Source organism: Gopherus evgoodei, unplaced genomic scaffold, assembly GCF_007399415.2.
Source record: "Gopherus evgoodei ecotype Sinaloan lineage unplaced genomic scaffold, rGopEvg1_v1.p scaffold_58_arrow_ctg1, whole genome shotgun sequence".
Taxonomy (NCBI): Eukaryota; Metazoa; Chordata; order Testudines; family Testudinidae; genus Gopherus; species Gopherus evgoodei.
In genome coordinates, this window is record NW_022060079.1 from 509,671 (window position 1) to 532,867 (window position 23,197).

The 23,197-nt window shown below is 59.8% G+C and overlaps 1 protein-coding gene and 1 long non-coding RNA gene across 6 annotated transcripts; both read right to left on the reverse strand.

Moving 5' to 3' along the window:
* Nucleotides 1–1,578: 1,578 nt before the first annotated feature.
* BRD2 (bromodomain containing 2) lies at nucleotides 1,579–21,990 on the reverse strand. 5 transcript variants are annotated; one of them, XM_030547401.1, is made up of 13 exons: nucleotides 21,899–21,990; nucleotides 14,656–15,823; nucleotides 10,794–10,935; nucleotides 9,435–9,572; nucleotides 9,179–9,320; nucleotides 8,685–8,899; nucleotides 7,940–8,311; nucleotides 7,331–7,459; nucleotides 6,972–7,217; nucleotides 5,816–6,042; nucleotides 3,521–3,831; nucleotides 2,798–2,920; nucleotides 1,579–2,512 (listed from the first exon to the last, which is right to left on the reverse strand). In XM_030547401.1, exons 2-13 carry the CDS (start codon nucleotides 14,682–14,684, stop codon nucleotides 2,382–2,384), a joined length of 2,205 nt encoding a protein of 734 aa, XP_030403261.1. In that variant the 5' UTR covers nucleotides 14,685–15,823; nucleotides 21,899–21,990; the 3' UTR covers nucleotides 1,579–2,381. The 5 variants fall into 5 exon arrangements, with proteins under 5 accessions (XP_030403261.1, XP_030403259.1, XP_030403260.1 ...); XM_030547399.1 differs by having other exon boundaries at nucleotides 10,635–10,935; XM_030547400.1 differs by lacking the exon at nucleotides 14,656–15,823 and having other exon boundaries at nucleotides 10,635–10,935; nucleotides 21,899–21,968.
* LOC115643422 lies at nucleotides 12,226–14,606 on the reverse strand. The gene is made up of 2 exons (XR_003998315.1): nucleotides 14,254–14,606; nucleotides 12,226–14,143 (listed from the first exon to the last, which is right to left on the reverse strand). It is a non-coding gene; the product is annotated as an uncharacterized LOC115643422 (long non-coding RNA).
* Nucleotides 21,991–23,197: the final 1,207 nt, after the last annotated feature.

The following is a 23,197-nucleotide window of genomic DNA, read 5'->3' on the forward strand; positions in this document are numbered from 1 at the left end:
TGGAGCCAGCGCTCACGGGGGGGAGGGCGGAAAAGACCCCATGTACCAGTGCCCCCCACCCTAGGCTGTACAGACCCCAGCTGACAGCAGGGCTGTGTTGTGCCGGGTGCTGCCCAGACCCAGGGGCTTTGCTCGCAGGAGCCTGACAGCAGGACAAAGGGGGATACCCCCCAACAGAGCCCCAGAGAGGGGGAGGATTTACCCCACTGCACGCAGCCCTGGCTCCCAGCCACCCCTGCTACCCCTCATGGTGTCTCCCTGTTTGCACAAAACCCAGCGGACAGAGTCAGCGCCCTGGAAAAGGCTGTAGAAAATCCTGGGCTGCAGTGTGGTTGCAATAAAAAAAAATTGAGCAGACACCCCCCGACTGTTCTTAGTTATGGCAACTTTCCTCCCCTCGGGTGCTGCTGCCAGGCCAGGCCAGCACCAAATTCTCTCTGAGCCACCAGCCGGAGCCCTCTGCCGACAGCGCCGGGATTCCAAGGGCAAATGGGCCTGTACCGAGCTGGGCCAGGGCTGGACTGAGAACATGGGGAGCCAGAGCTAAAATCTCCTCTCCTGGGCACCGCAGCTCAGCCAGCCCGAGCCGAGCGGAGTGGGAGCTGGGCCAACAAGAGTTCTCCAGCGACCTCGCCCCCTCCCATCCGAGGTGGATTTAGGATGGCACAACCCGCCCCCAAGAGCGTCTACAGGACAGTGTTGCCCCCAGGTGTGTTTCTAGCACAGAATCACAGACCACGAGGAGGTATCTAGTCCAACCCCCTGCTCAGAGCAGGACCAACCCCAACTAAATCATCCCAGCCAGGGCTTTGTCAAGCCGGGCCTTAAAAACCTCTAACGAAGGGGATTCCACCACCACCCTAGGGAACCTGGTCCAGGGCTTCCGCACCTGCCCAGGAACATGGCTGGCTGGGACCCAGCACAGCTCTCAGGAAACCATCCCAGCCTGATCTAACCCTGGCAGGCTGGAGCCTCCACCCACCCCCTCAGAAGCTGTTCCCAGGGTTCACTGCCCTCATGTCGGGGGTGGGTACTGGGAGGGGCAGGTCTGGGGCTCCCCACTGGCGCCACTGCCCCAGGCTGTAAGCCTCAGGGAGGAGATGTGGCAGCACCAGCTCTGAAGCCAAAGCGGGGGCTAGGGACCCCACCTCCATCCCTGGCCACAGAACCCCCTTGCACACTCCATGCCAGGGGTCAGGCAGCTGGGAAGAGATGGGATGGGCTGGGAGACCCCAACACTGCAGGGGAGGTCCCCAACCCCCAGCATTTCTGGCTCCCCCTCCCCTCCTTCCAGCCCGAGGGCTCACGGCTCAGCAGTCGTAGGCTGCTATAGCCCCTGGGGCTCCGTCCCCCTCCACGGGGTGCTCTGCAGAGCCCGGGGCTCTAGTCTCAGCTCCGTCTACGGCGGTTGGAGGGGGACAGGGTCGGTGATTCAGGACTCTGGGGTTCCATCTCAGCAAGTGGGGGTGTCTAGGACTCCATCCCACGTCTGCCATGGGCTGGGTGACCATGTTCCCAGGCCCAGCGGGCACCGAGGAACGAAGCCCAGGCAGAGAGACCCACAGAGAGACCAGGGACTCCAATAATATTTTCTTTATTTACATGTTCCAGACTGGAAAGGTCAGAACAGCTGAGCCCGCCCTTGGGGTCTGACGGGGCGGGCAGGGGACGGGAAGGGAAAAGGAAGGAGTAGAAAACAATTGTACAGTCAACATAAAAAACAGCCCCCCTCCCCTCCCTGCCCCCCCCCCAGTAATGAGCATGCTGCCCAGGCTGTGCCCTGCGGGCTCTGTACACTGCAGTCCTGGAGCCGGGCGGGTGACACCCATCCCTGCAGGGTCCTGTGGCCCAACCGCTGCTCAAATAAATAAAGCCTCCCCGGAGAAGGGGACGAGGCTGCCAGCGGACATGAGATGGGGGGGGGGGCCCAGCGATGCAGCCCAGAGCACATGAGGGGCCGGCAGCTTCTATCTGTCCGGCCAGGCCCCCTCAAACCCCCATCCCCCAAGAGCAAATCCAAACGTGGAGACTTCCAAACCCTTTAAAACCCAAACTCTGCCCTGGGAAAAGCTCCCATGGGTCAGAACCAAACCAAACCAAACGGTAAAACCTGGCTGGGGTCGTGCCGGGGCCTGCACAGGCTGTGCCCAGCAGGTGCCTCTGCGCCGACAACCCCCAGGGGCCTCCGAACTGTAAACGCTGGGGCATGTCCGGGAGGGGGCAGTCACTGGCGCCCTCCCTTGCCTTGGGGGTGCTGCCCGCCGGGTGGAGCTGCTCAGTCCGGTTCACATGGGGTCCGGTCCCGCAGAGCCTCTTCTGAACCTGTCCACACTTCCAACCCGGCCACGCCGCCGCCCACCCACTGCCATCGCCGCCCAGCTCTAGCCGGAATCCGAGTCGCTGGTGTCCGAGGACGAGGAGCTGGAGCTGCTGCTGCTGGAGTCGGAGCTGGAGCTGCTGGCGCTGAGCCGCGACACGGGCACCTGCTGGGCAGACTCTGGCTTCTCATTGGCTGCAGGGAAAGGAGGGAGCTGGTCAGCAAACAGAACACGCCCTCTTCATCCTGCGCTGGGCAGCCGCGCTGGGCTGGCAGGGGCTGCAGGTCAGGAGTGAGGGGCACTGGCAGAGCTGGGGGGGCAGGACTGGGCTAGCCGGGGCTGCAGGTCGGGAGTCAGGGGCACCAGCAGAGCTGGAATCATTCCCCCTCACCCAGCTCTGAATCCCTACCTCATGGACCCCAATGCTGACACCCCACAGAGGGAAGGGAGAGACCTGCCGCCCCCTGCTCAGCACTCACCCTTCTTGGGGGGCTTCTTGGTGGAGTTGAGCTGGCCACTCACGTCCTGCAGCCGCTTCTCCAGCTCCCGTTTCTTCTCCAGCGCCAGCTCCTCCTTCGTCTTCCCCACCGGCTTCTTCATGGCTGCAGTGAGCGGGACAGATGTGCTCAGAGGGTTCCCCGGCTGGCTGCCTCCCTGAGCTCCCCCTACACCCACCCCGCCTGGGGAGCAGACAAGCCCAGCCCTGCACTCAGCCCCACCCCATCTCTGTACAGTGTGCACGGGGCAGAGCGCACTGCTCCCCAAGGCTCCCCCAATGTCCCCTCATCCCTCGTAATGCATACGGGGGTTGTGTACAGGCAGGAGAGGGGGTCACTGCTGAGATCTCCCCTCCGCCACCCAGCTAACTCACTGCAAGGCTCCCAGACATCCCCCTCGTGCTAACCCCAGAACATCCCCCCACGCTCTCACTGGGAGGCACCCAACCCCCTAAGCTCCCTGATTTCCCACCCTAACAACTTCATCCCCCTCCACCCTTGCTGCAAGACTCCCAGCCCCCCAGCTCATATCTGGTGCTTCTCTGCGGTAAGTCTTGGGGCGTTCCCTCCACCACGTCTTTACCCCGGCAGCATGGCAGAGCCTCTCACGTCAGCACCATGAGGCTCAGGGACTGAATCGAGGGGTCTGTAGCAGGGCTCCCACATCCCAGGCTGGAGCCCAGCCGGGACCATCCCCCCACTCACTCTCGCTGTAGGGCTTGCGTGGCTTCTTGCGCAGACAGGACAGCACATAGCGCTCCAGCTCCCGCAGGGTGGAGGGCTTGAGGGTCTCGAAGTCGATCTCAATCTCCTCGGGGTTGGAGTCGCGCAGCGAGGGCTCCCGCGACTGGATGATGTGCACCACCCGCCCCAGCTTCTCCCCCGGCAGCTTGTTGATGTCCAGGCTGAGCTGGCGCTTCTCGTCGTAGGTCATGGGCTTGCTCTCCTCCTCCTCCTCCGAGTCGTAGAGCATGGGGGGTGCCGGCAGCGCCCCCTTCGACACCTTACTGGAATTCCTGTCCGGGGGGGGGGAGGTGGATGTCATGCATGGCCAGATACCCCTCTTCTGGGCCACCGTGTACCACAGAGCCAGCCCTGCCACCCACATGGCCAGAGACCCCATCCGGCCCACATCTCCCCACACACCCTGGCCACCCACATGGCCCGAGCGGAAATCAAAAAGAACCTAACCGGGAACTGAAAAGGCAGGACAACGCTTGTTTATCCTTTTCCAATCTCTGAGGAGAACTTAGGTGTGAGACGATCAGAGCTACTCCTTCCGAAGGCTTGAAGGACACAGTGACCAGAAACAACCACTTCAGTTCACTAACTTGCTCACCAGATCAGTTGTAAACACAAAGTTTTTGATAAGCTTCTTTTCTTTTATGTTTCCAAGACATGAGGTCATTTTACTGAATTAAAAATCGGCCCAAAAATGTTTTGTGCCTTTTTAAATTGCATTCCAATGTCCATCAAAATAGATCACAACAAATATAGTAAATAAATGCATCCTTCCCAATTTCTTTGCAAAATAAAACACGCAATATAACGGTTTAAATAAAAATGTAGAGATCTACTGTTTCCTCCTGAATAGCAAAAAGTATCACTAAGTTTGGCATAAAGCTTATATTCAGTTACATAACATAGGAACGGTCGTACCGGGTCAAACCAAACGTTCATCTAGCCCAGTATCCTGTCTGCCAACAGCGGCCAGAACCAGGCCCTCCAGAGGGAATGAACGGGACAGGGAATCATCAAGTGACTCATCCCGTCACTCATTCCCAGCTTCTGGCAAACAGAGGCCAGGGACACACACCATCCCTGGCTAATAGCCATGGATAGACCTATCCTCCATGAATTTATCTAGTTCTTTTTTGAACCCATTTATAGGCTTGGCCTTCACAACAGCCTCTGGCAAGGAGTTCCACAGGTTAACTGTGTGTTGTGTGAAAAAAATACTTCCTTTTGTTTTAAATAAGCTGCCTCTTCATTTCATTTGGTGACCCCTAGTTCTTGTGTTATGAGGAGTAAGTAACACTTCCTTATTTATTTTTTTCACACCAGTCATGATTTTATAGACCTCTATCATATCACCCCTTAGTCGTTTCTTTTCCAAGCTGAAAAGTCCCAGTCTTATTAATCTCTCCTCACATGGCAGCTGTTCCATACGCCTCATCATTTTTGCTGTCCTTTTTTTTCTGAACCGTTTCCAATTCCAATACATCTTGTTTGAGATGGGGTGACCACAGCTGCACGCAGTATTCAAGACGTGGGGGTACCATGGATTTATATAGTGGCAATATATTTCTGTCTGTATCTCTTTCTTAATGATTCCCAACACCCTCTTAACTTTTTTGCAAATCAACATGTTTTAATGGTTCTCAACTAACAAGAATGACCCTTTGTAGGAAAAGAACTAAATACAATGGCAAAACAGAATTTCAATCCAGATTTTCTGCTTCTTGATTGAAATCAATCCACCGTGATGGCCACAAATCTAGCTCCTGTGGGTATCGCAGGAGCCAACCCACCACCCAAGGGATCAGCTGTGGAACTCATGTGGGGCTGGTGGAAGCGGAGAGGTGAGCAAGACCCTTTGCTCACACCCTGTCAGACACACCCATCAGGAAGCTGATGCTGCTGAGACAGGGATTCCGTCAAAGGGGAGAGGTGCTCACACACTGAGGTGCTCCTAGGGACCCTGGAAGCCCCTGCAGCCACAGTGCGGGGACCCCAGGAGCTGCCCACTGGATGTCAGACCCATGCTGTCCCAGGAGCAGCTAAGCCCAGTGAGGACCTGTACCCCCACCCAGCCAAGGGCATCTCAGGGAACAGGCAGCCGTCAGACACGCTTTGGCTTGTTCACACAAGGTCATCGCCACGGTCGATCTGCCAGGGAAAGAAAGTCATCACGCGGCTGCCCTCGCCGCTCTGCTGTTGGGTGGAACACGGGCTGCCCTGCCACCTCCACATATCCCCACCACGCCCCACCCTGCTCACTTGGTGATGCTGCTGCTGCTGCTCCCGCTGGTCCCTCCACTGCTGCCCCCTGCTTTTTTGGCCTTCTTCAGCTGGGCCTGGCGTGCCCGGGCCTCCTCCTCGCCTCCCCGGCCCTTGTGCTTCTCCGATTTCTTCTTCCTTTTCTTCTCCTTCCTCTCCCGCTTCTTTTTGGGCTTGGAGACCGGGCTCTGCGACAGCGCGGCCAGCTGCTCATGCACTGCCCGCAGCTGAGGGGAGAGAGAGACACCAGTGAGAGGGGACCCAGAGACACGAGGGGGCTGTTAAGCCAAACCGTGCACAGGGCAGCCAGCTGCTCATGCACTGCCCGCAGCTGGGGGGAGAGACACCAGTGAGAGGGGACCTAGAGACACGAGGGGGCTGCTAAGCCGAACCCTGCGACAGGACAGCCAGCTGCTCATGCACTGCCCGCAGCTGGGGGGAGAGAGACACCAGTGAGAGGGGACCCAGAGAGGCCAGTGAGGGGACCTAGAGACACGAGGGGGCTGCTAAGCCGAACCCTGCGACAGGGCGGTCAGTTGCTCATGCACTGCCCGCAGCTGAGGGGAGAGACGCACCAGTGAGGGGACCCAGAGACACGAGGGGGCTGTTAAGCCAAACCGTGCACAGGGCAGCCAGCTGCTCATGCACTGCCCGCAGCTGGGGGGAGAGACACCAGTGAGAGGGGACCTAGAGACACGAGGGGGCTGCTAAGCCGAACCCTGCGACAGGGCGGTCAGTTGCTCATGGACTGCCCGCAGCTGGGGGGGAAGAGACACCAGTGCAAGAGGACCCAGAAATACATGAGTTCTCACCAGCTGCAGCTGGAAAGGAATGACAGGGCGCAGAGGACGGGAGCTCAGCGCTAGCCCAGAGACAGGGCCCCTGTGCAAGGGGGCCAGGACACAGCCAGGGAACCCAGGGAAGATAGCGCCCTGCCTGTGGCCAGGAGGGAGATGGAAACCAGAGACAGCAAGGAAGACACAACTAGGGGCAGAGGGATCTAACTGCTAACTATGGGACAAGAGGCTGTCCCAGAGGCAGGGAGACAGTACCCCACGGAGGACCTAAGTGCTGAGTGGAAGGACCAAGCCAAGCACTGGCCCCTCAAGAGAAGGCACTGCCTCCACACCCCTATGGTCAGCGTCGACGGCCTCACCTGCTCCTGCAGCTCTGCCAGCCGGTTAGCGCGCTCCTCCTCCGAGTCGGAGCTCTCCTCGCTCTCTGACGAGCTCTCGCTGCTGCTCTCTTCGTCGTCCTCATCCTCATCTTCGTCCTCATCCTCGTCGTCGCTGGACGACTCCTCGGAGGAGGATTTCGAGAGGGCTCCAGACAGCCCGGCCGACTGTGGGTTGGTGTCCAGGGGCTCGTCCGGCATCTTGGCATAGCTGAACTCGAACACGTCCTGCGGGAGGGCGAGGAAGGCCAGGGTCAGCAGGTGCAGTGAGGACACAAAGGCGTGCTGAGTCCTGGGGCAGGGGAGGGGAAGTGCCACCTGGCCCCCGCTGCCCCACTCACCTGCAGCTTGCGAGCCATGGCCACGACGTCGTGGTCGGGAGGGTTGTACTTGTAGCAGTTGGAGAACATTAACCGGACGTCGGCAGCAAATTCCTGCGCATCGTGGTAATCCCGGTTCTCCATCTTCCGCTGCACCACGGGCAGAGAACACAGGGTGAGTGGGGGTGGCTGCACCAGGGAAGGGGCACAGACCCCCCCACCCCCAAGGTTCTCCCCAGACTGGGCTGCAGCGAGGGGGCTCAGAACAGCCCATCAGGCAGTTACCACTGCCCAGAGCCTTCCTGGTACTACTGGGGGCAGGACAGCCGCCACCGCCCCCGAGGAGGGACAGAGTCTCAGACTGCCACAGGGCGGAGATGCGGGGTGATCCGGCAGTCTCCCCCGTGGGGGACCTGTCTCCTGCAGACTGGCACCAGGAAGGCCTCAGCTCATACCTGGACAGCACGGAGGTTTCTGGGATGCCCCCTTCCTAGGGCCAGGTCACAGGCTGCACTTCAGTGATGCCTGGGTACTAAGCTCTCTCCCAGTCCCTGGAGGAAGAATCCACGACACACCCGGAGGTTCCCCAGCACCCCTTTCCCTCCCTCCCTGCAGAGCCCCCAGACGTACTTTGATGGTGCTGAGGTCCATGGGGCACTTGATGATCTCGTGGTAGTCGTGCAGCCCCAGGGCCGAGGCGTCGACGGGCTTGTAAAACGGCCAGGCGTAGGCAGCGTGCTTCTTGGACACCAGGTCCTTGAGGATGCCGTTGCAATACTTGAGCTGCTCAGACAGCTTGCCCTTCTTGGAGGTCTGGTGCTGCTGCGAGTCGGGCAGGTCCTTCTTGGGGGGCTTGATGGGGCGCCCGCTCTCCCGCCGGGTGGGGATCTTGGCCGCTTTGGGCTCCAGGAGGGTGGCCGACGGGGATGACTCCCCGCTAGTGGCGATGATGGCTGTGGTGGTGGGGGTGGTGGTGTCTGCTTTTCGCTTCACACCCTTCTTCTGTGGGGCAGGGACAGAGAATATGAGCACTGCGCTGAGCAAGCCCCCAATTTCATGCCTCTACAGAACCAACTGAAACCCCAAACCACCCAGCACCTATCCCACGTGGGACAACTGCAGAAACCCCTCCACCCTGCGGCCCAAATGCAAACAGCACCCCCACAGCCAAGTATTTTCTGACCCCCATGTGGCCAACCGCATCCCCTTCCTCCAGGTCTGCAAATGCCACCCCCTCCACAGCAGGACAGACTGTAGACGGCTCAACCCAGCCAACCCCTCTGTCCCACAGGCCTGACCGACCAACCCCCCTGCCAGTCTCACCAATTGGTCCCTCGACCACCCCCAGCCCCACGCCAGACAGGTGAGTGCCTACCTTGGCCACAGGCTGCGTGGGAGCGGGCACAGCCAGCACTGGCTGGCAGGCAGCGGAGTGCAGTGATTTGAGAAGCGGTGCTGAGATCACCGAGGGGTGGGGGATACTGAGCACAGTGGTGGGGATCTCAGCGCTTGGGGTGTAGAGCGAGGCATGCGAGACTGAGGAGACTGCGGGCACTTGGTGAGCTGCAGTGACTGCTCCTGCCAGGAGAGCTGGGGGAATACGCGAGCACCAGTTAGCACCAGCACCTGAGAATATAGTCACCACCACACAAGGACTGGCCCAATGTCACAGCTGACCATGGAACCCAGGAGTCCTGGCTCCCAGCCCACCCATCTCTAACCACTACATCCCCCACATTTCCAGACCACCCTTCCAGGGGGACACTCATTCCTCCATGTCTGGGATCTGCTTACCCCCACACCAGAGCTGCTGCCCCCACCCCTCTGGAGCAAACTCTGGCCAGTCTCCCCATCACAGAGTGCACGTACCTGCCGCCCGGGAAGCCCCCTTCTTGTGGCTGTTCTTGGCCACGGTGATGACAATCTCCTGCTCCTCTGCAGGCATCTGAGCCACTTTCTGCAGGAAAATCTTCTCCAGTGTCTGGGCCATCAGCACAATGTCATCCGTGGGCTGTAGGCCAACGCAGAGGTGAGGGATTAGAGGGTGCAGGGAAGGGGCTGGGGCTAACGCCGGCTCCAGGGAAAGCCCAAGGAGGAGAGCACTGCAGGGAGGCCTGGCTCTCACCTTGTTGTAGATGTAACAGTTGGTGAACATGGTGTTGAAGTCCTGCATGCACTCCGCCGCCCCCCAGTAATAGTTGTTTTCCAGACGTCGCTTGATGGTCCCCATGTCCATGGGCTGCTTGATAATCTTGTGATAATCCTGCCGGCAGAAGAGCACAAGGGGCCAGGAGGTCAGTCACAAGGCGTGAGCCCTACAACAAGGATCCCAGTCACACGATCAAGGGAGTGGGGTGGCATTTCAGCCCAGAAATACCCAAGAGGAGCACACAGACGCAGGAGCTGTGTAAAGTCACTCATGCACACAGATCTCATTCCAGTTTCTACACTCAAGTCACCTGGCAAAGGACAGAGGTTGTATCCGCTCACGGACACTTCCTAGGGTGCCTGCAGCGTTCCAGCGCTAGATTCAGCCTCGCATACAACTCATGAATGGGGACCCCTGTGCAAAATCACCACTAAGGTACTGGGACATCTGGTGACCACGAATGGCTGCGGTCCCAGTGAGGCAACAACCCGGACTACTCCAGTCCCAGGAGGGAGGCAACAGGGCTGGGAGACTAAAGCTAAGGAAAGCGCAAACCTAAGTGGAATTTACCTCCGGGCTTTAAATCCTTGAGCGCCACAGGTGCACGGGGGGCTGGCGTTTAATATTGGGGTCACGTGATGTCTTCTACAAATTCATGGATGGGAATCTGCAAAATGCATTCAGGGCACAAGAGATTAGGTGGGGAAGTGTCCGGGTTACCTGTAAAAGGGCTGCTTCACCTCATCTACACCTTTGTAGGGAACAGTAGGGTGGGGAGGCTGGTCTGGGGAAGCTCCCAGGACAAGCCAACAAGGCCGGATCTACAGGGACCTGGAGACCCTCAGCTCTGGGACAGCATGGAACCAGCTGAGGGACCACCACAGGTCGGGAAGGAGGAGTTGGGGATAGCACAGCCCAGGCACCTGCAGCTGCATCTTTGTGGCACAGACCCCAGGATGGGACAGTGCTGTCCCTGGGACTGTCAGGCTGGGGGGGGAATACTTTAGGTTAGGCCACATGGTGAAGCAATATTTGAATGAGGCACCCTCCTAACACCCCTGGAACGGCACACACTCCCCAAGCCAGTAAGGATCAACTGGGACAGACAGACACACACGCACCTCCCACCCTCTGGGCCTCAGTCACTCTCATGCTCAGCCCATAAGGCCTCATTACCGGCAGGCCCAGCTTGACAGCATCGACGGGCTGGCGGAAGGGCCAGGCGAACTGATGTTTCCACAGGGCCTTCATCACCACCTTGTGGAGATACTGCAGCTGGTTGGTGACCCTGCCTGGCTTTTTGGGGTTGGACACCTCCGGTGGTGGAGGGTTCACCTGAGGCAGGTGCAGGGCTGGCACTGACGCCATGGTGGGGCTCTCGAAACCCTCGTAGAGCAGTGACGGCTTGCGGATCCGCTTGCCTGGGGTCGACTCCGTCGCCAGGCCCATGAGCCCAGTACTGCCCTCCCCCAAAATCCTGAAATGGGAGCAAAGACACCATTAACAGGTTAACTCTAGGACTAAGCAGCTCACGCCATCTGGCCCTGGGCCACCAGCACACAGCAACACAGAGCAAAAGGGCTCGCAGACACCATGGGGGCAGGACACCTAGGGTGGAGAGAAAGAACTCTGTGCCTGCTGGCGACAGCTACTCCTGTGTCCGGGAAGGAGCTCTTCTGAAAAGTCTTCCCAAAAGCCGTTCCTGAAGCAAAGCTGAGAGGCACCCGTGCTATTTATACCCACTCCTAGGGCACAATTAGTGATGGAAAGATTGTGCTGCTTCTATGAAAACATCCATCCAAAACCAAGCAAAAGGCAGAGAGAAAGTATACAAAGGCAATCTGCCTCTGGGATGTGGGTGAATTCTCAGCCACACGCATGCCCAGGGAGAGGCCATGAACTCTCCTCACTTGCCGCTAGCCTAGGGTGGCATTCCCAACTGTTTCTATGGGAGCACGAACCAAGCCGTCTCTCCTAAGGGCCCAGACCCCTGAGATCTTGCTGTCGAACACCAACACCCCACACAACACTAGTGTGTCACCAGTGAGGGACTAGCTATGAATCCACACTGCAGATACCAGAGATGCAGGGCTGCAGGGCCAAGGTTCTGGCACACATCCAGGTTATGTCTGGAAACAAAGGGCGGCAGATAAGCTCCTTGAAAAGCCTCTTATTCCTATGCCTTCCGGACAGGACTGTTCCCTAGAAGTCACTGCCCAAGGTCCCAATGGCACAGGGCAGGGCCCTCCAGGAGGATGTGGAAGGGACAGGAGATGGGGACTCCACTTAGGTAGCATTACACACCCCCGAGGCATAGGTAGCACAAGCAGAAGTCACACCACATGGGGGTCTCCTGCAGCTCAGCAATCTAGCATGGAATCTACTTTAGTAGGCCAGTCTGACCTTCTGTGTATCCCAGGCTGGTACATTTCACCACTTCTCTCTAATGCAGCGGGACCCCAAAGTCGGGCTAGGTCGCCAGGGCCCACATTAGACTGCCTGGGGCTGGCACCAAGCCCAAGCCTCACTACCCAGGGCTCAGGTTTCTGCTTCAGCCCTGGACGACAGAGCTCAGGTTACAGAACCCCCCCAGGGATGAAGCTCTTGGGCCTTTGCTTTGACCTCCCTGCTGCCCCTCGGCAGGTTCAGGTTCCCCCTTCTGGGGTTGTTTAGTAATTTTTGTGGAGAACCCCATCTCCAGTGAACCAAATCACCTGTGCTATACAGACACTCCCCGGGTTACGCAAACCAAACCAAGCTTCTTTTGGGCGCATAATTGTCGGAGATAGGTTCCCGACTTACGCAAAATTCGACTTATGCGTAAGTCAGGGAGCTTCTGTACAGAGCTGTGCAAACTAGCCAGAGCTGGCCAATGAATACACTCAGGGGAACAGCATCCCCAGGGCCAAACCAGACATCCCCACCACTCTCCTCAGAGGTGCACACAGCAAGGCACTGACGGGCTGGGACTGTGTTACCAGGTTGCTATAGAGCCTCTAATCAGCCCTGCAAAAACCAGGGGAACCAAACTGGTGTTACAATCCCAGTTCAGAGCTTGCATCCTGCTTAACAAGAAATGGGGGCAGGCGGGGGTGGAGTCAGGAGCCTCTGAAACACTTGGGAGACACCTAGCAAAATCACCACTTCACCCCTCCGTAAGCAACTACTACTCAACTCCAGGGCAAGTGGTCTTTGCCAGGGGACTAGCTCTGACAATTCCTGCCTTCCCTGGGGGGCCAGAACTCCCTGCCAGAATGCCCTGCGCTGACACATCAGGGTCATGTCGCTGACAGCTCATCTGTCATGGGCAGGAGGCCCTGTGTGGGGGATTCCCCAGGCTCTGTGGACACACTCAGATACCAAGGATAAAGGGACAGGAATCTCTGTACCTCTGATTAGCCAGGAATAATTCCCAGGAGGAGAGGGTGAGGGTCACTCCCCCTTTCCCACACAGGGGACAGTGCTGCACAGAGGGGTCCATCTGCTCCAGTGCTGCACCACCCCACAGAGCCCTGTTGCCAATACACCATCCTGCTCCACACCCTCTGCCTGATGAGAGCCAGGAGCCCATTACTCAGCAATGGACAATGGAGGAGGGGATCACTGGAGCCGAGCTGAAAAGCCACTTAGCAGATCTAGTCCACACCTGAGACGCTTACTGCTTCTGTTTGGGTTGGGTTCAGTGTCCCCTTGGGGAGTCTGGAGACAAGCTGAGGCTGTATGCAATCCCAAAGGGTTGACCTCACACCTGTTCCCTCTCAGCCACTCCAGATAACAAGGGGGCAGGAAGCAGGGACCACTGAGGAGAATCCTCTATGTCGTACAAATCAGATCTGTTCCTAATGACCCCTTCTTCTTGTCCTAACATGAACCCATGAACCCAGTCTTTCTACCTCCAGGGACTAGGAGCAACCTCCCTTCTCTCTCAGAGGGGCAGGGCTAGTGAACAGTGGTGGGAGCAGGCCAGGGGCAAGCGGGCAAACTGGCCAGGGCTGCCATGTGCCTGACTCACCCCCACTGCAGCCCTCCTCCCTTTGCCACAAGCATGACTGCCCAGAAAACTCACCCCCCCCCCCAGCCCAGACCCCACTCCAATGACCCTGCCGCAAGGCACAACTGCAGTGACAGCACAGCCCTACCTCTCAAACACCCCCTCACAGCAGGGGCAGGTCTGAGTTCCCATGCTCACACCGCCAACACGTGGGGGCAGATCCAGCATCTTCTCACCAAAGGCAAATAAAAAGCACCCAAAACACATGCCCTGACAGCCAAAAGTGGCTAAAATAAGGGCATCCCCCAAAAGGAAGGGCATGATAGAAACTGATTGTGTAAATAAACCCAAGCCATCAACTGCATAAACTCCCCACCTAACACAGGAATCCCAGAGGCAGCGCATCCACATTTAACGCATTGTTTAAAAAAAGGCCCACTCCACAAATACACCGGCAGTGTCTGGCACTCCCAATCCACCTCGTGAAGCAAACAGCAGACAATGTCTTCGCCCTCAGGAGAAGCGGCACCTCCACATGCAGTGAGGTTAGCAGGCAAGGTACAGAGCTGTCAGTAGGGGCTGGCACCCCCCATTAACTGTGCAGTGCAGAAACACAGGGTGCCAGGCCCCTGGTTACCACATAACGGGATCAGTCCAAGCCCCTAACCCCGCACAAACAGCCACTCTCCCCACCCTACACACCAGTGCTTGGCAAGGGGAGCTGAACGCAAACCCTCCACGGGCCCAGGAAGGAAAGTGAGGGTGTAAATCAATCCAAGCCCCTAACCCTGCACAAACAGCCACTCTCCCCACCCTACACACAACAGTGCTTGGCAAGGGGAGCTGAACGCAAACCCTCCACGGCCCCAGGAAGGAAAGTGAGGGTGTAAATCAATCCAAGCCCCGAACCCTGCACAAACAGCCACTCTCCCCACCTCACACAACAGTGCTTGGCAAGGGGAGCTGAACGCAAACCCTCCACGGGCCCAGGAAGGAAAGTGAGGGTGTAAATCAATCCAAGCCCCTGGCAGGGGGTCACTGCGGACACACCATCCCCCCCCCCCCACTAAAGACAACAGTGCAGAACTGCTCTGCACAGAACACCCCCGCAGCAGGCCGCAGGTAACAGCGCTGCACCCCACGCACAGCATGGCACCCCCCCGGCATACACCGCCCCCCCACCCCGGCAGAGACCTAGGTACCTACTTGCTGTGGGGATTCACATTCTGCAACATGCCTGCGGCGGCTGCTCTCCAGGGTCTCTCCCCCAGGAGTCCTCCTCCTCCTCCGCCTCCTCCTCCAGATCCCGGGCCCTCGGGGGACCCCCACTTTGCCAGGGGGCGGGAGGAGGAGCCCTAGCGACACACGCTGGTCCCGCGCCGCTGGGAGCAGGGCTGCCCGCTGCCGAGCATCACGTCACGCGGGGGGAGGGGGACAAGCCGGCACCCCCTCCCCTCCCCTCCCCCCAGCGGGCTAGCACCCGACGCGGGGGCCGATGGTCTCCAGCGAGGCGAGCAGCGCCAGCAAGGGGGCGCGGGCCCCAGCACCATTCACCGGCTTTACATGAATGGACGCGAAGAAAATGGCGGCGGCTGAACGGAGGGGGGCGCAGGGTGGGGGCCCCCTCTTCGGAGCCCCCGACGGGCTCCAAATCCTGTCGGGATCCGGTCAATACAGGGCTCGTTGGGTCCGCCGGCGCCTGCTCTGCCCGTAGAGGCCGGCCCCCGGAGGGATGGTCCGCGTCAGAGAGGCGGATGGCACTGGATTGTACTGGGATCACTGCCCCGGCTCCATCTTGGCTGCCAGGGGGATGGGGCGTTCCGCCAGGGCCCTCGAGGCCGCAGGCAGAGGTCTCTACGGAAGCCGGGGAGGTCCTGCGGACCCGTAGGTGGTGTAGAGGCGGTGGCTGGGGGCTGCCCGGCGGAGGATGGATCTGGATTGAATCCGCCCCCTTCACGGACTAATCCTCGACCAGCTCCTTCCTCCGCTTCAGCGAAATGGCGCCTCTCAGCCTGTCCCCGGTCGGCCTTATATAGACAGCGGCTTGCCTCCGATTGGGCGGCGACTCATGTGACATCACCCCGCCACCCGGGCTCGCCCCTTCGCCGGCTCATTGGGCGGAAGCTTGCCAGACGCCGCATTCTGATGGGCCTCCAAAACCATCAGTCACATATTCGCTCTTCCCCGCCCCCTCGTAGGGCGCTCGAGCCGCCGGCCTAGGCGGCGCGCGCTGCCATTGGCCAGCGCTGCCATTGGTTGCCGGCTGACTGGCCGCCGAGTCACGTGGGGCGGGGCGACCGTTGGAACTGGCAGTTGGCTGTTGTTGCGCTGCTCCCCGCGGGGGAGGAGGAGAGGAGCGAGGCGCCATTTTGAGCTGCAGCGGGGAAGAGGGCGGACAATGAAGCGGCTGCTCCCTTCAGACGGCCCCTGCGCCGCGCCGCTGCCGCCAGTGCGCCCCACTCCAAACATCCCGCCACGAACGGGCCCCCGAACGCACCCGGCCCGGCCCGGCCCCGGCCATCGCCATCGGCCCTCGCCGCAAGAGACGGGGAGAGGCCCCGCCAGCCTACCCGGTGCCCCCCAACTAACGCCAGTGCCTGGCGTCAGTCCAGCCCCTGCTCAGCCCTCAGCACCGTCCGCCTCCCAGCCGGACCCCAACCACGGGGGTACCCGAAATCCCGCCAGAAACATCCCCATGCCCCCCCATGCTACCATCCCCCTCCCAGCCGTACCCCAACCACGGGGGTACCCGAAACCCCGCCAGAAACATCCCCATGCCCCCCCATGCTACCATCCCCCTCCCAGCCGGACCCCAACCACGGGGGTACCCGAAATCCCGCCAGAAACATCCCCATGCCCCCCCATGCTACCATCCCCCTCCCAGCCGTACCCCAACCACGGGGGTACCCGAAACCCCGCCAGAAACATCCCCATGCCCCCCCATGCTACCATCCCCCTCCCAGCCGGACCCCAACCACGGGAGTACCCGAAATCCCGCCAGAAACATCCCCATGCCCCCCCATGCTACCATCCCCCTCCCAGCCGTACCCCAACCACGGGGGTACCCGAAACCCCGCCAGAAACATCCCCATGCCCCCCCATGCTACCATCCCCCTCCCAGCCGGACCCCAACCACGGGGGTACCCGAAATCCCGCCAGAATCTCATCCCCAGGCCCCCCCCATGCTACCATCTCCCTCCCAGCCGTACCCCAACCACGGGGGTACCCGAAATCCCACCAGAAACATCCCCATGCCCCCCCATGCTACCATCCCCCTCCCAGCCGTACCCCAACCACGGGAGTACCCGAAATCCCGCCAGAAACATCCCCATGCCCCCCCATGCTACCATCCCCCTCCCAGCCGTACCCCAACCACGGGGGGTACCCGAAATCCCGCCAGAATCTCATCCCCATGCCCCCCCATGCTACCATCCCCCTCCCAGCCGTACCCCAACCACGGGGGGGTACCCGAAATCCCGCCAGAATCTCATCCCTATGCCCCCCCATACTACCATCCCCCTCCCAGCCGTACCCCAACCACGGGGGGTACCCGAAATCCCGCCAGAATCTCATCCCCATGCCCCCCATGCTACCATCCCCCTCCCAGCCGTACCCCAACCACGGGGGGGTACCCGAAATCCCACCAGAATCATCCCCATGCCCCCCCATGCCACCATCCCCCTCCCAGCCGTACCCCAATCACGGGGGGTACCCGAAATCCCGCCAGAAACATCCCCATGCCCCCCCATGCTACCATCCCCCTCCCAGCCGTACCCCAACCACGGGAGTACCCGAAATCCCGCCAGAAACATCCCCATGCCCCCCCATGCCACCATCCCCCTCCCAGCCGTACCCCAACCACGGGAGTACCCGAAATCCCGCCAGAAACATCCCCATGCCCCCCCATGCCACCATCCCCCTCCCAGCCGTACCCCAACCACGGGGGGTACCCGAAATCCCGCCAGAAACATCCCCATGCCCCCCCATGCTACCATCCCCCTCCCAGCCGGACCCCAACCATGGGGGTACCCGAAATCCCGCCAGAATCTCATCCCCAGGCCCCCCCATGCTACCATCCCCCTCCCAGCCGTACCCCAACCACGGGAGTACCCGAAATCCCACCAGAAACATCCCCATGCCCCCCCCATGCCACCATCCCCCTCCCAGCCGTACCCCAACCACGGGGGGTACCCGAAATCCCGCCAGAATCTCATCCCCATGCCCCCCCATGCTACCATCCCCCTCCCCCATCCTGCTCTCATACCAGCCCCTCTCCAGCCCCCCCAACGCAAGTCAACAGCACCGTCCCCCTCCCAGCTGTAACCCAACCATGGGGTACCCGAAATCCCGCCAGAAACATCCCCATGCCCCCCCATGCTACCATCCCCCTCCCAACTGTACCCCAACCATGGGGGTACCCGAAATCCCGCCAGAAACATCCCCATGCCCCCCCATGCTACCATCTCCCTCCTAGCCATACCCCAACCATGGGGGTACCCGAAATCCCGCCAGAATCTCATCCCTATGCCCCCCACAATGCTACCATCTCCCTCCCCCATCCTGCTCTCATACCAGCCCCCCCAACGCAAGTCAACAGCACCGTCCTCCTCCCAGCCGTACCCCAACCATGGGGTACCCGAAATCCCGCCAGAAACATCCCCATGCCCCCCCCAATGCTACCATCTCCCTCCCCCATCCTCTAACCCTTCTCCAGCCCCCTCATCAGAACAGATGTCAACAGCACAGTCCCCCCTCCCAGCCGTACCCCAAACCCCGCCAGAAACGCATCCCTATGCCCCCCACAATGCTACCATCTCCCTCCCCCATCCTGCTCTCGTGCCAACCCCTCTCCAGCCCCCCCAACGTAAGTCAACCGCACCATCCCCCTCCCAGCCATACCCCAAACATGGGGTACCTGAAATCCCGCCAGAAACGCATCCCTATGCCCCCCACAAAGCTACCAACCCCTCTCCAGCCCCCCCATCAGAACAGATGTCAACAGCACTGTCCCCACATCCCAGCTGTACCTCAAATGTGGCGTATCCTAAATTCCACCAGAAATGCATCCCTATGCCCCCCCACAATGCTACCATCTCCCGCCCCCATCCTGCTCTCGAGCCAACCCCTCTCCAGCCTCTCCATCAGAACAGATGTAAACAGCACCATCCCCTCCAATCCCAGCCATGCCCCACATATTCAGTTAATCCCCCCCAAAATATGGGGGTACCTGAAATCCCACCAGAAACGCATCCCTATGCCCCCCACAATGCTACCATCTCCCTCCCTCATCCTGCTCTCGCGCCAATCCCTCTCCAGCCACCCCAAAGCAAGTCAACAGCACAGTCCCCCCTCCCAGCCGTACCCCAAACATGGGGGGTACTCGAAATCCCACTAGAAACATCCCTACGCCCTTCACAATGCTACCATTTCCCTCCCCCATCCTGCTCTCGCACCAACCCCTCTCCAGCCCCCCATAAGAACAGATGTCAACAGCACAGTCCATCCCCCAGCCGTACTCCAAACATGGGGTACCCGAAATCCCGCCAGAAACGCATCCCTATGCCCCCACAATGCTACCATTTCCCTCCCCCTGCATGCTCTCAGGCCAACCCCCTCCACCCTCCCCATCAGCACAGATGTCAACAGCACCATCCCCTCCAATCCCACCTCACCCCCCAAACCCCGATAAAACACGGATGTCACAAAAATACTGTCAGAAAACCACTCCAATCCCCCTGCGGCACTACCACCTCCCCATCCCCTTCGGCACTCACGCCAACCCTCCCCTACAGCCCCACCGTTCCCATGTACCACGGAATGCAAACAGAAACCCCACAGGAATTCCTGTCTCCACACCCGACACCCCCTCTGAGCTGAGCCCCCCCCAGCGTGGATGCTAATGGTGCCATGCCCCCCCGACACACACACACAATGACCCCCACCCATTGCTCCAGCACCTTTCACACCGCAGGACCAGCTCAGCTTAGGGACACGGAACCCCGTTAGGGAGCGGGCTTCGCTCCTCAGAAGGGTTAAAGGTCCTCACAGAGGGGGCAGATGTGGGGTTTCTAGAGTCACCCCCCCCAAACAAATGTGTTAGTCTCTAAGGTGCACAAGGACTCCTGTTCTTTTTGCGGATACAGACTGACACGGCTGCTACTCTGAAACTCCCCCAAAGTGGCTAGCAAAGGTAAGACCAGGGCTTCTCCCAAAACACAAAGGAACGCGGATGGAACTAAAGGGTTTTGGCCTCGAAACACGTTTTGTTCTCTCTCCCCTCTGTTGTCAGGCTGTCTCCAAGGTGCAGGCAGCCGCCATCTTGGCAGCTCCCCCCTCCCTCCGCCTCCCCTTTAATATAGGCAGCAAACCTCCTCCCGAAAGCTCTCCGGAGGGCGGGGAAAGCGGAACGATTATGGGGTAACTTGAGGGGGCATCTGGTGGTTTTTCACCTCCCTTTTCCTGTGGGCGGGCGTGGGTTCCCTCCCTTTTCTCTGCCCGTCCGTCCCCACCTCTCCTTGTCTCTCCACATTTCATCCTCCCTGATCCAGTGAGATGGAAATTCCCCGCTCACGCCTCGGTCCAGGGCTGACCCCCCAGAAGGGAAGGTGGTGGCGTGGGGGATCAGTGATCTCAGAACGGGGGGTTAGTGCCAGACATGGTGGGGAGGTGGATCCCACCCTTCAGGTCTGTCTGCAGCGGCCATTTTACATGGAAAGCCCTAGTCGCGTTCGCGCAGATCCCAGGCTCGACGCCCTAATAACGCCCTGAAAGGATCAGGCGCTGCCCCTCCAGGGTGGTAACACGAGGCGAGGCGGACAGCGAGGCACATGAGTCATTTCAGCCCCTGAAGTCACCAGGTCTTTGTGCTAGGCGGTCCCACCCCCTGGTGCAGGGCCCACTCCCTCCTACAGCCGTGACACAGCATTTTCACGGCTTCTCGCCTGCTGCGGCAAGATTCGCACCAGGAAATAACTTAGATATATTATACTGGAAACTGCTTTGTCGCCTTAACTGCAGTGATCACTCCTGCAGGGATAGATGTGCTTTTGGGGGTGTTTAACCCCATTACTATCCCCTCTAAACACCCCCCTTACTTTGCAGGGAGTGAAGACCTGGGAAGGCCCAGGCAGATTTAAACCTCATTTTTCCTGGTTTACATTCAACCCAGTGATTTCATACGGTTGCTTTGCACTAATACTTGGTATTAAGTATCTTTTATGGTTGGTACCAGCTCTCCGCCCGTCTCTCACTCACAGCAAATCTCCCTGTCTAGGTCATCCTCACGGCAGCTTATTCGAGGGGCAAATACCCTCTTTGCCCAAGGTCACCAACAGACCCTGGGCCAAGATGAAACCAGCCCCCCTTTGGTAACTGCGCTGCCTCTACCCCAGGTGAAAGTCAGATCCCAAGCCAAGAGAACCTCCATCCCACAGAACCCCTGGCGCAAACCCTGAGCTACGGGGACACCCCTATTCACCTTACCCACAAGGATTCCCCCTACTCTGAGTGACCCCCCACTCCTGGGATTCCTCCCATTGCCCCCCTTCCCCATAGCAATCCCCACCCCTAGCTCCTTCAGCCCCCCTCTCCACAGCGACCCCTCAGCCCTCCTTGCCCTAGTGCTCACTTCCCTCCTTCCCCACAGTGATCCCCGCAGGAATCTCTCCCCAACTCCCCACAATCTCTATGCCCTGACCAGCCCCACCCCAGGCTCTCACTGCCCCCTTCGCCCCAGTGACCCCTACTCCAGGGATCTCCCCACCACCTTACCCCCAGTGACCCCCACTCCAGGGACCTTTCCCCACCCCCCTGCCCAGTCCCACTCCAGTCTCTCATGCCCCCTGCCTCCCAGTGACCCCCCTCCAGGGATCTCTCCCCACCCCTTGCCCTGACCAGCCCCACTCCAGTCTCTCATGCCCCCTGCCACCCAGTGACCCCTACTCCAGGGATCTCCCCACCACCTTACCCCCAGTGACCTCCACCCCAGGCTCTCACTGTCCCCTTCCCTCCAGTGACCCCCACCCCCCTGCCCTGACCAGCCCCACCCCAGGCTCTCACTGCCCCCTTCTCCCCAGTGACCCCCACCAGGCCCCCCCGTCACGCCTGGCCCCTGTGCCCCAGGAATCCCCAGCCCCCCAAGTGCCTGTCCTCACCCCCACCCCAGCTTCCCCAAATTAAGCCATATGCTAATGTTTGCTAATTACCCCGCTAGACTGTTCGTTACAGCGCAATACACCCCCCCCCCCGTTCGGCCCCACATGGTGGCGCCCCCACTAGCAGACCACGTGACGCATCGATCGGCGCGAGGCCCTCTGCGCCCGTCAGTCACCGCCATGCTCGGCCCCGATTGGCGGAGGAGCAGCGCCAGGGCGGGCACGCGGGTGATTGACAGCTCCGCACGCCACGTGGCTCTCCCCCCCCCGCCCTTAAAGGCGCACGAAGCACTCACCGGAGGGGCTGCCGGGCGGGCGGCAAAGCCCCGTCCCGAGGCGCGGGGGTCCCATCTCCTCGCCCCCGGCGGAGCCCGGCCCTGATCCCCGGCCGGGGGCCCAACGCATCCCGGGGCGGAGGGAGCCGCCGCCTACGTCACCGCCGCGCTGATTGGCTGCCGCCGTCACGTGACGCTCCAACGCGCGCCCTTTCTCTTCCCCCCCGGGGGCCGATCCCCCGCTCGGAGCCGGCAAAGCCGCGGGGGGGCCGCGCGCCGGCCGGGCCCGAGAATCGGGGCGCGCGGGGGGGCCCTTCCCACCAGCCCCCCCCCGGGCTCCTGCTTTGGGTCAATGTCAGCATGGCGGCGGCACAAGGAGCCCAGTGCGCGTGCGCGGGGAGGGGGCGCATGCGCGTTGGGCTCTCGCTGCAGCTCCGACCCCCTCCTCCAGGGCCGGGCGGGGGAGGGGCAGGGGCTCTGCAGTGCCCAGGGAGCGTGCAGCGTGTTCGTGCACGTGACTGCAGTGCAACAGGGGTGCAGTGTCCCTGGGGCGGGCAACGTGGGGCAGCCGGCACGGAAAACGGCATCAACCAGGCCCTGGGAATTGGGCAGTGCCAAAGGAGATGAATGCAAGCAACAGCCTGCAGTGCCAGTGGGACAACCCTGCACGGAGAGAGCGTGTCCCGCTGTGAGATACCGGCGTGCAGTGTGCAGCACAGAACCACGCTGCCAACTGGCAGGGTGCCAAGAGAAATAACCCCATGCTGCATGCAACAGTGCCCAGTAAAGTAGTGCAGTGGGCATGCAGCATTCTGTGCTAACAATTGAAAAGTGCACAGCAGGAAAATGCATTGCAGAATTTCCATGTGCACACTAATTAATAGTGCAAAGCAGAGATGCTGTGGAGTTGGAAATTCAGCACATGCAAAGCAAGAAGAATACTGCATGAAGTGGTGGAAGGCAAACTTAGAAGGAATTTTAAATGGTCCTAGTCCTGCTAACACCTAAGCAAGTGCCTGATTTTACTCTCCCAAGTAGTCAGTGGAATGATTCTAGTGCTTCGAGTTAAACATGTTGTGACGCATGGCCAGAGAGGGTTTAGCATCCTGCAGGATAAATCACCCAAATTCAACCTTTACAGGCATTTTGGTAGATAATGTTTGTGTGTTTACACTGTTAACCTCTAATAATATATATGGAATCAAACCGTCCCTGCCTATGCTGTGTTCTCTTAATTCAGAGACCAAAGGAAACATTAACATTTACATAAATTGTACACATAGTGACAAGGGACATCTGCTGGGAGAGCAATACAGCAGT